Source organism: Sapajus apella, unplaced genomic scaffold (assembly GCF_009761245.1).
Source record: "Sapajus apella isolate SASKATOON/1434 unplaced genomic scaffold, GSC_monkey_1.0 scaffold58, whole genome shotgun sequence".
Classification (NCBI taxonomy): Eukaryota; Metazoa; Chordata; class Mammalia; order Primates; family Cebidae; genus Sapajus; species Sapajus apella.
Window position 1 is genome coordinate 588478 of NW_022436998.1, and position 13634 is coordinate 602111.

Consider the following 13634-nt stretch of genomic DNA (forward strand, 5'->3'; position numbering starts at 1 on the left):
GCTTTGTTCTTTTTGCTTAGAATTGACTTGGCTATGCGGGCTCTCTTTTGGTTCCATATGAAGTTTAAGGTGGTTTTTTCCAGTTCTGTGAAGAAGGTCATTGGTAGCTTGATGGGCATAGCATTGAATCAGTAAATTACTTTGTGCAGTATGGCCATTTTCATGATATTGGTTCTTCCTAACCATGAACATGGAATGTTTCTCCATCTGTTTGTGTCCTCTCTTATTTCGTTGGGCAGTGGCTTGTAGTTCTCCTTGAAGGAGAGTTCTGACAGTTTTAATCATAATTCCAAGAAGACTATGTTATGCAAATCTTTATGAACTTTGAAAATCTGACATGAAGTGTCTTGCCTTGTGTCAGCAGCAAAGTGAACATGATTTTCAAAAGTTAATGCTTTTAGAAACTTCGATTAAACAACAATTGGATTATTTTTGTTAGGATATAACCCAGATATTATTATAGCAGCTATCCACTCTCAGTTTTATGTATATATAAACAGATTTATGTAATATTTTCATGTATAATTTTATGACTTTTTCCTATATTTTTCTCATTCTTTTGCATACAGTGTGGATGTATTTTTGGATATATTACAAGTAATGTAATACAAATGTCTAAATATTTAGAAGAAAACCTTGGCTTCCTGAGCATTGTTAAGTTTGTGTTTTCTTATCTGCACTTTAAATTGACTTCTAAATTTTTAGGTAGAGTTTTGTAATTATTTTGCAATACTTTTGTCTGATAAATGGAAAGTAATAGTTTGTGTTTCAGATTTTCTTCCTACAGTTTAAGTGTTATAAATGCCTGTATAGTAAATAGCATCTTTTTAAAGAATACAATTTGCTGACTTTTATATATGAATACAGCAATTAAAGTTTCACCATATTCTAGATTCAAGATAATAAACACAATCCTCCCTCTCTAAAGTTTTCTCCTCCTCCTTTTTAATCCATCTGTCCTTCTCCCTCTTACTATCTTCCCCCTGAGCTGCCATTTCATGTAATGGAGTCATACGGAACAGGTATTGTTCTTGTTCTGGATTCTGTGAGGTCAGCAGAATTATTTTCACATTAATCCATATTGTTTTAAATATTAATAGTTTGCTGGGTTTTTTTTTTTAATTGCTGAGGAAAATTCCTTTGTATGGACATATGGCAGTGTATCTATCCTGTCCCTTGGAAAGAGATAGGAGGCTTGATTTTTCCACTTGGTCTTTGTTCCCAAAACCAAAACTCAGAAAGCAGTACGTCTGCAAGATTTCCCTGTGTATCCTTGCATTTTGCAACTGCATGATCAATTGACAGAGAAAACATCCAATTGATATTGTGTCTAAAATTGTTCAAACATATAGATTATGAATATTAATTATTTTGGAACTCTTGTTCAAAGAAAAAATCACTGACAGGAGACAAGTGATTTCGGCAATTACCATCAACATTTTATTATAAAAATGTTCAATGTTCATACATATAGCATTGGTCTGTTAACATTTTAATGAACATGAATTAACATATATCTACCCATCTTTTCATCCATCTATCCATCCATTATCCCATCTTACTTTTGATGTATTTCCAAATGAATTTGAGACATGAACATACTTCCTGCTGAATAATTAAGCAAGATTAACATTAACTAGAATTCAGTGTTTCTTTATAAAGTCCCTTTCTGAAGAAGAGCAACATAGAAGAAAATATACAAATCTTAAGTGTAAGTTTACTAACTTTGAAAAGTAGATACACCAGCATAACCCAACCTCCTTTCAAGATCTGCAATATTATGTCACCCCAGAAAGTGAACTCTCCCTCTTCCCAGCCATTCCCTTTCTCATCATAGGTTAATTTTACTTATTCTGAAATTTCATATATATAGATACATGCCATGGCATAGATACTTGTTTGTATCTGCCTTATTCTGCTTAACACAACGTCTCTGAAATCATTTCCATTGTTGCACAGCTAATTCAGTTCTTTCCACTTCAGACTCAACATATGCTGAGTCCAAACTGTTCAATGGATATGTCTAATTTACCATCTTGAAAGAAACATTCAAAATTAATATTTTTTAAGGACATACAATTAAATCCTGAGGAGTCTATGTAGAAATGTTATCAGAAGCTGTCTCAACTTAGGGGAAGTCTTTGTCTTCATTAACATAGCAGTCTAATGGAATTAATATCAAAAATCTTGGAAAAATCCCACACTATTCATTCAATTTTCATGATCTCCACCTTGGTTATTTTTAAGTACTAAAATTTGATACTTATTTCTGAATGAAGTCATCTCTTTATTGTATTTTTTTTTTTCCTTTTTTTGATTTATGGTGCTCTTTAAGTGGCAAAGATTCATGTAATTCAAGAGAGAAGTGTGATTCAGAGGGATTCTTTTATGTGATACATGATAAACACATACAAGGTTATATGTCAACTTAAAAAATAAGTAAATAACTTTAAAGAAAAAATTACTTTATACCTAGCTTGTCCAACCCATGGGTGACAGGCTACATGTAGCCCAGGACAGCTTTGAATGCAGCCCAACACAAATTTGTAAACTTTCCCGAAACATTATGAGGGTGTTTTGTTGTTGTTGTTTGTTTTTTTATAGCTCATCAGCTGTTGTTAGTATTAGTGTATTTTATTGGTGTATTTTAAAAGATAATTCTCCTTTTAATGTAGCCCAGGGAAGCCATTCATGTTTTAGACTGAGAAACAAGACACCCCACATTTGCAATGCCTAAAAGCACTGCCAGCCATGCAAGAAACCTGAGACTGGTAACTTCCATTCTTTCTTGAAGCAGTGGAATCCCATGGTGATATCTGAGGGGTATGGTTACCTCTTGGAGGAGGTTAAGGGTTTCTAAGAATTATTTGTGACTGAAATATTGTAAATGTCATTGAATCTCCTCATTATTTCAACTGTTATTATTCCAGATTATCAATCTTTTCTGCCTGACTGTTTTCATCCTGGGCCTCACTTTTTTGTAATTCCTTAGACACTTATTATTGTTGTGATCCTGGGAATTTCTACACTTGACATTTTCTTCTGGAAATTTAGCCTTGGTATGAGTATGCTAACTTCCTATAGAGATAGACTTGTAATCATAAATAAGAAATTAGTTATAACAATCTATAGTTCCAGACTTCACTATGAATATTGGGTTTTACCAAACAAATTCAGGGAAATGATTTATTAGCATAAGAATTATGAAAATATCTGTCATCTACTTTATGAAAATTAAATAGGTTGGTGTTTAATAGAATGTCAACAGAGCCTTTGATCAAAAATAAGTTTTCTTTTTTTTTTTTTTTTTTTGGGACGGAGTTTCGCTCTTGTTACCCAGGCTGGAGTGCAATGGCGCGATCTCGGCTCACCGCAACCTCCGCCTCCCGGGTTCAGGCAATTCTCCTGCTTCAGCCTCCTGAGTAGCTGGGATTACAGGCACGCACCACCATGCCCAGCTAATTTTTTGTATTTTTAGTAGAGACGGGGTTTCACCGTGTTGACCAGGATGGTCTCGATCTCTTGACCTCGTGATCCACCCGCCTCGGCCTCCCAAAGTGCTGGGATTACAGGCTTGAGCCACCGCGCCTGGCCCATAAGTTTTCTTAAAATTTATTTTTATTTTATCTTTGTGCTCTTTATCAGAAATGGAATATGAAGTTTCACCACTTAAATAGGAAATTCTTTTTAACCATTTCTGCTTTATAGTTATATTGTATGGGTGGAAGAAAAGTTTCCAGACACCTCTCTAAGAGTTCCTTGCAGAAACGAACTGACAACAGGCAGCTTAACAGGAGAAGAAAAACCAGAACCTTATTAGCAGGCATAAACATGGGAGCCAGCTAAGAAAATGAGACTGCAAGAAGGGCCAGATGGTTGATACTTAAAGAACACCCTCTTTTCAGGGGAGAGGGAGATGGAGATGTAGGCAATTTAGAAGGGCAGCAAGTAATTTTTAGGGGAAATGAAAAAGCCCAAGGAACAGACAGTTGGCCTGAGACAGGGTTCCTCTGAGATCATAGGGAAGAGGTGACAAACTGTGGGAAGATGAAAGGTGGAATCACACTGCACTGCATCTCATGATGCAGAGAAAGCCCCAGAGAATCTCTTGGAACCTTCTGAAGAATAAATGAAAAATATGTCTGGGCAGGGTAATGAGTGGTAATTTCAAATGACATCATTCAAAGTCATGTTCCTGGTTGCAACTTGAGAGGAATCAATATGCCAAAAGTCTATACCTGGTATAAATTTGGCTGCTAAGTTGTGTCATAATTGGCTTTGAGCCTTTTTGTCCATTGAGTAAATTGAGCTCTACATTTTCTCTTACTGTTCAGTACGGTAAAAGTGTGGGTGTTTGGGGACTGAACCATCTTCTGAACAATGATCCAAGAAAAAAGTCCTAATACCACAATGCTTTTTTATATTCAAGGGAAGAGGAAGTATGTTTTATTTTTACAACCTAGATAATTACACATTATTTGGCACTGCCCTTCAAGATATGTAGAAAACGGAAAATATGTGAGTTATGAAGATATCTAGGCCCATTGCACAGTGCCTACCCCACCTAGTCCTGAACAGAAAATTTTCAGTGTGACTTGGGGAAGTTTTTTAATGGACCACTTTAAAAATCTTCCATTAAGAAAAGTTTAGTTGAACTGTTTGACTTGGACAACTTTGTCCCTTCTCATTTTCTTGTCCTCTGGTCATCTGTCGCATTATCTCCTAAGCAGGGACATTGTGGGTGCCATGAAACGTTCATGCCTCGTGGTGTTTCTTTGCTTATCATTTCTTCATGTGTTTCTCCTAGGTCCAAACTGGGCTAGCTTCTTTCCCATAAAATCTAGCAGTAGCTGTGGGATAGATGTGGTTGCTTTTTCATCTTTTTAGATTACCCATTGCTTCTATTGAAATGCTAGTACATGTTTTGTTTCTAAGTTATGTACAGAAATCACAAGAAAATAATTTTGCAGAGAACTTGAAAGATGTTATTTCAATGAATACTCAGGAATTTCAGAGGTATATGACCCACATCTATGACAGAATTTGCATTGCGTCTTAGCTATAATGAGAACAAATATTTCATGTTTTAGAAGATTAAAATCATACGATGTCTATATGGAATTCTTCCTGGGTATTCATTCATTAGGGGAATGTTTTGCATTGGGTTCAACCAGCCTCAGTGAAGCTGGTATCAGGAAAGGGAAAGTGGACTCTGAGGAGAGCAGGGACAGATGGAAGATGCTCCTCTGCAGATCAGGAAGGAGCAGAGGATGAAATGTTACAAATTCTAGAACTCAGAGAACTGAAGGCAATTACTTTCTTTTCAAATTATGAAACATTCTAACCTGTGGTAAAATATTCATAACATGATAATTATCATCTTAACCATGTTAAAGTGTACAATTCAGTTGTGTAAAGTATGTTCACATCATTGTTCAAGTATTATTTCCTAGATACTGCTCCTCAAGTCTATCTTAAAGGCACGAAATGTAAATGATGGATACATGGATTCACAGCTGAGAGCCTGGAGGTCCAATAGCCTAGCCAGGAAGGTATGTTATCTGTTGGAGTCCACAGTGTGTAGATATGAATTTGCCTTGAAATAGGAAAGAACAGCTTCTTTCCCTCAGATTTCTCACCTTATCCTCTCCCCACCCTAACCAAAGGCTCAGGTCCACTTGTAGGCACACAAAGAAAAGGGTTTTATTATTTCCAGGAATTAAAATGGACTTGGAAGACCTCTTCATGGAGATCTATGGAAGCCAAAGTGTGAGCTATAGTACAAAAGGTGACGATGAAGGTAGACAGTCATTATGAAACCTAAAGCCAAAGAAAGACTGTTGAGGAAGAGTAAGATGTTCATTGACACAAATACTGTTGTATGAACCATGTGCCAACCAAAGTAGACAACTGCAATGTCCTTGAGAATATTTTCTGCAACATTTGTGGCAAATTCAGTGGGTACAAAATTGAGTTTGTCCTTCTTGCTTGATTAGTGTAATCTGTGTATTTCTTTTCCCTTCTTACATACTTGTTTGTAATTTATTTTAGGGGCAGGAAGTAGTACTGGTACTGGCATTGTTAAATTCAATACTTGGGTCACTTCTGGATTTATTTTCACAGTCTTTTAGGTTTTGGTCATATTACATTGTATTTGACCAATACAATGTATTTATTTTAAGACTGCCATACGACTAGTCTTAAAATTAAAAGTGAGACACTGGTTTAAAAATATTTAGCAATGAATTGAGGCCTAATAGCATGTTGTCTTGCCACAGAAAAGTTGGGAGTCTACTTCTGGGTATGATCAGGGGTCCTAGCACGCTTGGATGCCCTTTATTCATTCAGCAGTTGAGGTCATTAGTACAGGTTCAGTCCCAACAAAGGGCAGGGTATTTCCTGTCCACTGCTATTCCTGGAGTATGACTCTTCTGGGTCCCCACCAAAGCCAGTGGACTTTAGTAGGTATCACCTTCATTGGCAAACCCTCAGTCCACTTGTCTTCCATTGAACCCCATGCATGTGTGCAAAAGCTGCTCTGCTTTTTTTGCAGCTCTGTAGTCCCTTCTGGTAGTCAGTGATGAAACTCAGGGAAATTGGCCTCAGATGTGAGACTGATAGTTGTTCTGGGTTTCCTTCTTCTGCATCTTGGCTTCATGTCTCTTTATTGCCATGTTAGCAATTCAGTGCATTCAATCATGGATTTTATATTCTGTCTGATGTCCCTCATTGTTCTCATAGGGCATCAGAAGCTTCAGATGCACTTGTATTTACTCAAGAGCAGAATGCTTCCTTAGCTTCCCTCCAGATTTAGGTTTTGTGTTTCTAAGTTCCTAAGTGCACAGCAGGAGTAGTGATGTCCTCATTGGCTTCTTATTTGCATTAAACTGTGAGCTCCTTTAGGGTGGAGATGGGACCTTGCTCATATTGCATCCTCAGCACCTTACAACACACTCCTTGCTCCAGGTCACTCCAGACAGCATGTGCTGGAGGATGGCCTAGATGGTCAGAAACGAGTGCATTCACTTTCTCTTTGAAGTGTTTTTGTCCTTGTTTCCTAGAGTTTGTGACATTTTACATGTCTGTCATATAAAATCAAGTATCAAGTGAGATCCTTAAATCCATAAATCAAGTAGTGTGAGGGCAACACAGCAAAAACACCAGGGTGGATTGTTTGCAGATGTTTCCTATTTTCATGACCTATCACCTTGACTAAGGAGCCATTCAGATCATTTCTAATTCAGTAGATGTACCCACCACTCAGATTGACCTTTTCTGTCAACCAGAATCTTTAAAATCCTTAACAAGAATTTTAGTCCTGAATCATGGAAATGTGCAGTAGTGAACTGCAGGGTTAATGACAGCATGTCCTGGAAGGATCTCTCTATGGCTGATTGTCTGGTTCTGGCATCAGCCTCTGACAGAAAATCAGGTCTCCCTATGGGAGGAGTCAGATGACAGCAATCCCCTGCTCCATCCTGATGGAGTTAGATGTGACAAGTTGGTGAGGTCTGGTTTTCCACCCTGAACTAAAATGAGCTTTTGCTGTGTCAAGCACAACACTGACCCCAGAAGTACACATAATGTGTCCCATAGAAGCTTTTAATAGTCCTTCTTTACTAAAGAATAGGAATATAGAGCTATGAAGATGAGCTGGAAATGACAGGTGACTTGCCAGCAGGCCAGAATATGATTTTGTCCCTTAATGGAGGTGTAAATTCTCCCTCTGGTTGTGAGTATCAGTTGGTTCATTTATGGGAAGGTTGGCAGAGGACCTTGGAATCACAGCTTTCAGGTGCTGGAAGGGAGGAAAGAATTCCACACAGAGTGGAGGATCATGTGCATGCATTTCTCCTTGTCTCAGGAAGCTGAGAATGAAAGAACATGAGTGAGCAGAAAAGGAGAGGTAGCTGTTGGAGGTAGAGGAAAATGTGAAAGTAGTTATTTAAAAAATATACACATACAAGTGAGTTCAGAAACTGAACAGCAGCCTCTTGATAAACACCCATTGGAGTGCCTTGTTTTTAACCTTTGTACAATGTTAGACCCAGATAACACAGAAACAGGAACAAATGGTCAGAAGATATACCTAGAGAGAGAGAGAATTCACACAAGAGAAAACTAAGTATCTTAAGATTTACCAGTACCAAAACGTGAAGTAGCAAAACATCTCCTGGCCCCAAGTTAGGCCAGACTGTGTGGATTGTAGAAACTTGGTTTATACCAGACGTTCTACTAGGGATGGTGTGAGGTTGCATCATCCTTAGGAAAGCATGTTGCTATAGAATCAATTACATCCTTCAAAAGGACTGTGCCTGTTTATAAGCCCAGGTATTTGTGCCCTGTGAAATACAGCAAGAATATTAATAAAAGGAGAATAGAACTTTATGATAAAAGATGTCCATTGAAGGATGAATTAGGGATATACTGAGAATGGGTAAGGAAATTGTCCATTCAGAAGCCAGCAGGCATTAAGTAAAAGAGGAGGAATAATTATAGCAACAGTTTTGATCATACTGTACTTTTATAGCCATGTGAACTGTTTTCTATGTATAGTTTGTGTAAGGGTAAGTTGTGAGGATAATGCGAACATGGCAGATTATTTAAAATCATACTGAAAATGGAAGTTTATCTGACAAAAGTGATTCTAAACCGTAGGAAAATGATTCAAAACACAGAAGAGCTGCGGCTGTGAGTAGAGGACTCCTACAGACGCAACGTAAGGAGCCTTTCTCCCTGCAGTTGCAGGATCCTTCAGTGCTGATGCAGATGATGCCACAGTCCTTAAATTCTCTTAACATACATTTCTCATATGTTGGCTTTTTCAGATTACCCCCTCTGCAAGAATGGATCTCGACAACTGGGTAAGTGTGATTTTGTTTTTGTTTTCCTTGCTTTTGTGCATAGTCTGCCAGGTCAGAACATGGATGTACTTTCTTCCCCCACAGTTCTGTGCTCAAGCTTTGCAGAGGGAGATGGCAGAGAGGAAGGCTGCCTGCAAGCAGTGCAGGTAGGTAATTGTGATGGATATTTCAAAGAATGTTTTTGTTTTAAGATGAAGTTTTGAGTGTCTAGTAAGACCTTGGTGTTTTAATTCTTCTTCAAGTCAATTCTTTCTCTGTCATCAAGATGGAAATGATGGAAAAACAGTGTGCCAGAGAGACACATGAGTCAGAAGCTAGCCCAAAGACAAGACAATGGGGCCTAGAAAACCCTTTCTGGAGAGGTAGGAGCTCGTAGTGAAGGTGGCTGCTTAACTTCTGCTGCACAGTCCACACACCATGCTTCTCCTTTTGGAGGTGAGGACTTGGGTGGAGCAATTGTTAAGTTTCCTAGAAACAGTTCCAAACACTTAACTAAAAAGAACAGTTGCCCCTCTGGGTGGCAGAAACCTATTTTTTTCAGGTGCCCCAGCTGAATGCCTCTTGGCTGGTCCCCTGTGAATGGTGGAGCTCAGGTCCCCCACCCTGATGTCTTGGTTACTTTTAACTGAGGAGATGGTCTTAGAAGGCAAATAGGCCAGTTCCCCCTCCCACTTTTAGTTAATGTGAAGTCTTTATTTTTCTTTCATTTGAGAAAATTAACACCAATAACATTTTAGAATGTGAGCCATATGTGCTGATGAGAGCAGAAATTTTCTGGCTATGTCTTCATGGATCGATATTGTACCATGAGATCTGCTGTAAAAGAAGCATTTATTTACACTTTTTGGAGCTTCGTTTATTCTTTTTCTTTAAATTGTTTATTGTGAACTATATAACTCCGTTAGTAAATTAAATGTCTATGTAATCTTACTCCTCTAACATTTTAAATGTAACCCTAAAGCTTTCCAGTTAATTTCTGTAGCTCTTAACTTTTCTCATTACTGTTAGTCTCTTTATGTCCATCTCTGTTCATAAATATTGATAATACCTGGTCAGATATGGAAGTTAGATTAACTACAAATCCACAGAATTTTGAATGCCCCCATGGCTTGAGGAAAAGAAACAATGCTGTTCCTACTCAGGGTTTATTGATATTCTTCCCATCCATGGCTGTTCCTATTTTAATTTTGAGTCTGTGTTTACATGATGAGTGATTTTCTCTGAAACATACTGGGAACCTCTGATTTGGACTCAATACCATCTGGTTAGAGCCCTACCTGTCCACAGCCTGTTGATAGTTAAGAAAGCCCCTGGACCAGGGCTCTGTGATGTCTTCCTCAAGGATGAGTGCCCAGAGGGCTCTAGCATCCTCTGAGGCATCTGGTCAATAAACCCTGTGTCTCTGGTAAGGGACCTGAGTGTGGTAAAGAGAGTAAGATTGCAGCAGAGGGCAGAGATGTTTCTCATTCTGCACAGAACATGCAAGCCAGATTAAGCCTTGTTCACTTCTCTGGCTCTTAGCAGATTCAGGACCTCATTTGGCTCCCATGAGGAACAGCAGCTGTGTCCTAACTGAAAACACAGAGAAGACAAAGTAAATGCTGGGGTCATTTTCACGCTATTTCGGTACACTTTTGTCTTTTCCTACAGTACCCTTTTCCTGGCCTGGCCTTTGCTTTGTGGGTTCTGTGGTCCCTTTTCTGTCTTGACATTTTCAAGAGCAAAGCCTTTCCCGTGAGCTTTCAGGCTTCTCCATTCTCAGCTGGCCATCTTTGGTGATACCTCCAGAGACCATAAATGCTTAGGGGGCAAGGGCTGAAGGGCTTTCACTGTTCTGTTTACAGAAATAACATGAAGAAGTGCCACTTAACTCCACTGCTGTAGGTCTCATGGCCCAGTGGACCCTGACTGATTCCCTTTTTTCAAGATATTGTGGGATTCCCTTTCCAAAATATGTGCGGTTTTCTTTTTTTTGCTGTGATTTTATTTCTTTTCTACTATAAGGTAGGTGATTAACCTTTAGAATATCTGCTGTAATCCCAGAAGTGAAAAAATGAAAACTCATTAATCCAACATTAATATGTGCTTTGTGTAATTTTGAATGCACTTTGACAAAGTTAATTCCATCATTCGTCACAATCCCATCTATGTCAGTAACGGTGTTGAACAAGACCACCCCCACTTCCACGCAGTGGTGCCCTTGATCAAATATTCTAAGTGTCAGAGATTTCATTTTTATAATAGAAAATGTGGCCTGGCTGTGAGGTAGGGAAGAGTGAACGTCACTCATTGCTTACAGGGACACTTCCCAATGAAGGTCTTAAATGATGCTCAGCTAAGCTGGTTCTTGTGTGGCCTCTGTAGCTTCAACAGCTGCTGAGTCCTCTGATCCCATATGATGGGACTTGTACACTTGAAATCAAACACATTTTTAAAACTTCTGTTTAGAATTCCCACCTCATTTTCCCATGGACAGAATTATTCTTTATGTAATAGTGCACTTAAAATTTGGTATCACCTGGGAGTTAAAAGAAATATAGCCGTGCGTCCCTTTCGGCCGAAACTGCCATCTTCCAGTAATTCGCCAAAATGATGAACACAAAGGGAAAGAGGAGCGGCACTCGATACATGTTCTCTAGGCCTTTTAGAAAACATGGAGTTGTTCCTTTGGCCACGTATATGCGAATCTATAAGAAAGGTGATATTGTAGACATCAACGGAATGGGTACTGTGCAAAAAGGAATGCCCCACAAATGTTATCATGGCAAAACTGGAAGAGTCTACAGTGTTACCCAGCATGCTGTTGGCATTGTTGTAAACAAACAAGTTAAGGGCAAGATTCTTGCCAAGAGAATTAATGTACGTATTGAGCACATCAAGCACTCTAAGAGCGAGATAGCTTCCTAAAACGTGTGAAGGAAAATGATCAGAAAAAGAAGCCAAAGAGAAAGGTACCTGGGTCCAACTGAAGCGCCAGCCTGCTCCACCCAGAGAAGCACACTTTGTGAGAACCAATGGGAAGGAGCCTGAGCTGCAGGAACCTATTCCCTATGAATTCATGGCATAATAGGTGTTAAAAAAAAAATAAAAGACCTCTGGACTGTAAAAAAAAAAAAAAAAAAAAAAAAAGAAAAAGAAATATAGCCGTGCCAGACTAACATCTGCATGTAGGATTGTTCTGTCAGAAAACTCTCTCCCAGGTCCCCTTGCAGGTCTTCAGGAATCCACATCTCCCCAGAGCTCTTTGTGCCCACAGGTGGCACCTCCAGAGTGGAGAAGACTCTTCGTCAAGAAGGGAAGCAGAGTGGGGATGAGAGGGTCCTGCAGGCAGAGCTGGAGTCAACTTCCACTCTGCCTTTTGCAAGCTGTGTTACCCTGGGTGAATTTTCTCCTTCTCTGGGAGCCTCTGTTTTCTTAGATTTGGAACCGGGTTGTTACACTGTCCTTGCAGAGTTCTTTTTTTTTTATTTTTTTATTTTTTTTAAGATGAGGTCTTGCTCTGTTGCCCAGGCTGGAGTGCAGTGGCACCATCTCGGCTCACTGCAACCTCCGTCTCCTGGGTTCAAGACATTCTTATGCCTCAACCTCCTCAGTAGCTGGGATTATAGACATGTGCCACCACGCCTGGCTGATTTTTGTTTTTTTCAGTAGAGACGGTTTTGCCATGCTTGACCAGGTTGGTATCAAACTCCTGACCTCAGGTGATCTGCCTGCCTTGACCTCCCTAAGTACTGGGGTTACAGGCATGAGCCAGCATTCCTGGCCTTACCTTGCAGAGTTCTGAGAATCAGAGAAAGAACATTAAAAGCCTGGAGAACATTCTCTTAAGAGTAGCTCTGACTTGTGTGGACAATGAGCTTTTTATGCTTCTCTTTCTCTCTGTTTATCTAATGGAAGGAATATGCTCCAGTGATAGTGGTGAGAGAGGAGTGAGGATAGATATAGACACCACTGTGTCAGAAACATACTTCTTTATTACTCCATTATGACTCTGTCTTCCCTGGGACAGGCCTCCAGCCTGCCTGCATTTGCAGACAGACACAGTGGTGTGTGGGGATAGTAGTTTGTCCCCATGACTTTTCTTCACTCCCCTGCTGTTGGCAGGACTCAGTGGAAGTGACTTTATGGTACTGATACTGCTATTTGGAAACCTGGAGGAGGGGAAGGTACAATGGACTCTCAACTGTGGCATAAGGTACAGCTTGTGCTGGTGTTAGTGTTTTTGTCCAGCATATTAATATATTTCAAAACATTTCTTTTTTCTGCCTTGCAGGTCAATATGGCTGCAGGGGAGCCCCATCCTTTCTCAGAATGGCCCTACTTGCCCTACCTCATGGATGGCCCTTCAGGACCATTGATAGGCTGCTGGCCATCTCCTTCACCTGAGTGTCTCTGGGACCTCAACCACTCCCTCCACCTGAAGGTTTTCTGGGACCTCCAACACCTCCTCCACTTGAGTGTCCTTTGAGACCTCAACCCTTCCACTCGAGTGTCCCCTGGGACCTCGACCACCTCCTCCGCTCCAATGTCCTTTGGGACCCCAACCACCTTTTCCTCTTCTGTGTCCTCTGGTACTTCAACCACCTTCTCTCCTCGAGTGTCCTTTGGGACCTCAACCATCTCCTCCACTTGAGTGTCCCCTGGGACTTCAACCACCTCCTCCACCTGAGTGTTCTCTGGGACCTCAACCATCTCCTCCACTTGAGTGTCCTCTGGAACCTCGACCACCTCCTCCACTTGAGTGTCCTGGGACCTCAACCACCTTGTCCA

The 13634-nt window shown here is 39.9% G+C and overlaps 1 protein-coding gene and 1 pseudogene across 1 annotated transcript in view; both read left to right on the forward strand.

Moving 5' to 3' along the window:
• LOC116528410 (nuclear pore complex-interacting protein family member B3-like) overlaps nucleotides 1–7150 on the forward strand; it is a 15872-nt gene extending 8722 nt beyond the window's left edge. Inside the window, exon 3 of the mRNA XM_032245647.1 lies at nucleotides 5607–7150. Within this exon, the coding sequence (XP_032101538.1) occupies nucleotides 5607–5817 (211 nt within the window). The 3' untranslated portion in view covers nucleotides 5818–7150. The remainder of the gene's footprint in view (nucleotides 1–5606) is intronic.
• Nucleotides 7151–11425: 4275 nt separating this feature from the next.
• Nucleotides 11426–11931, forward strand: LOC116528452 (annotated as a pseudogene).
• Nucleotides 11932–13634: the final 1703 nt, after the last annotated feature.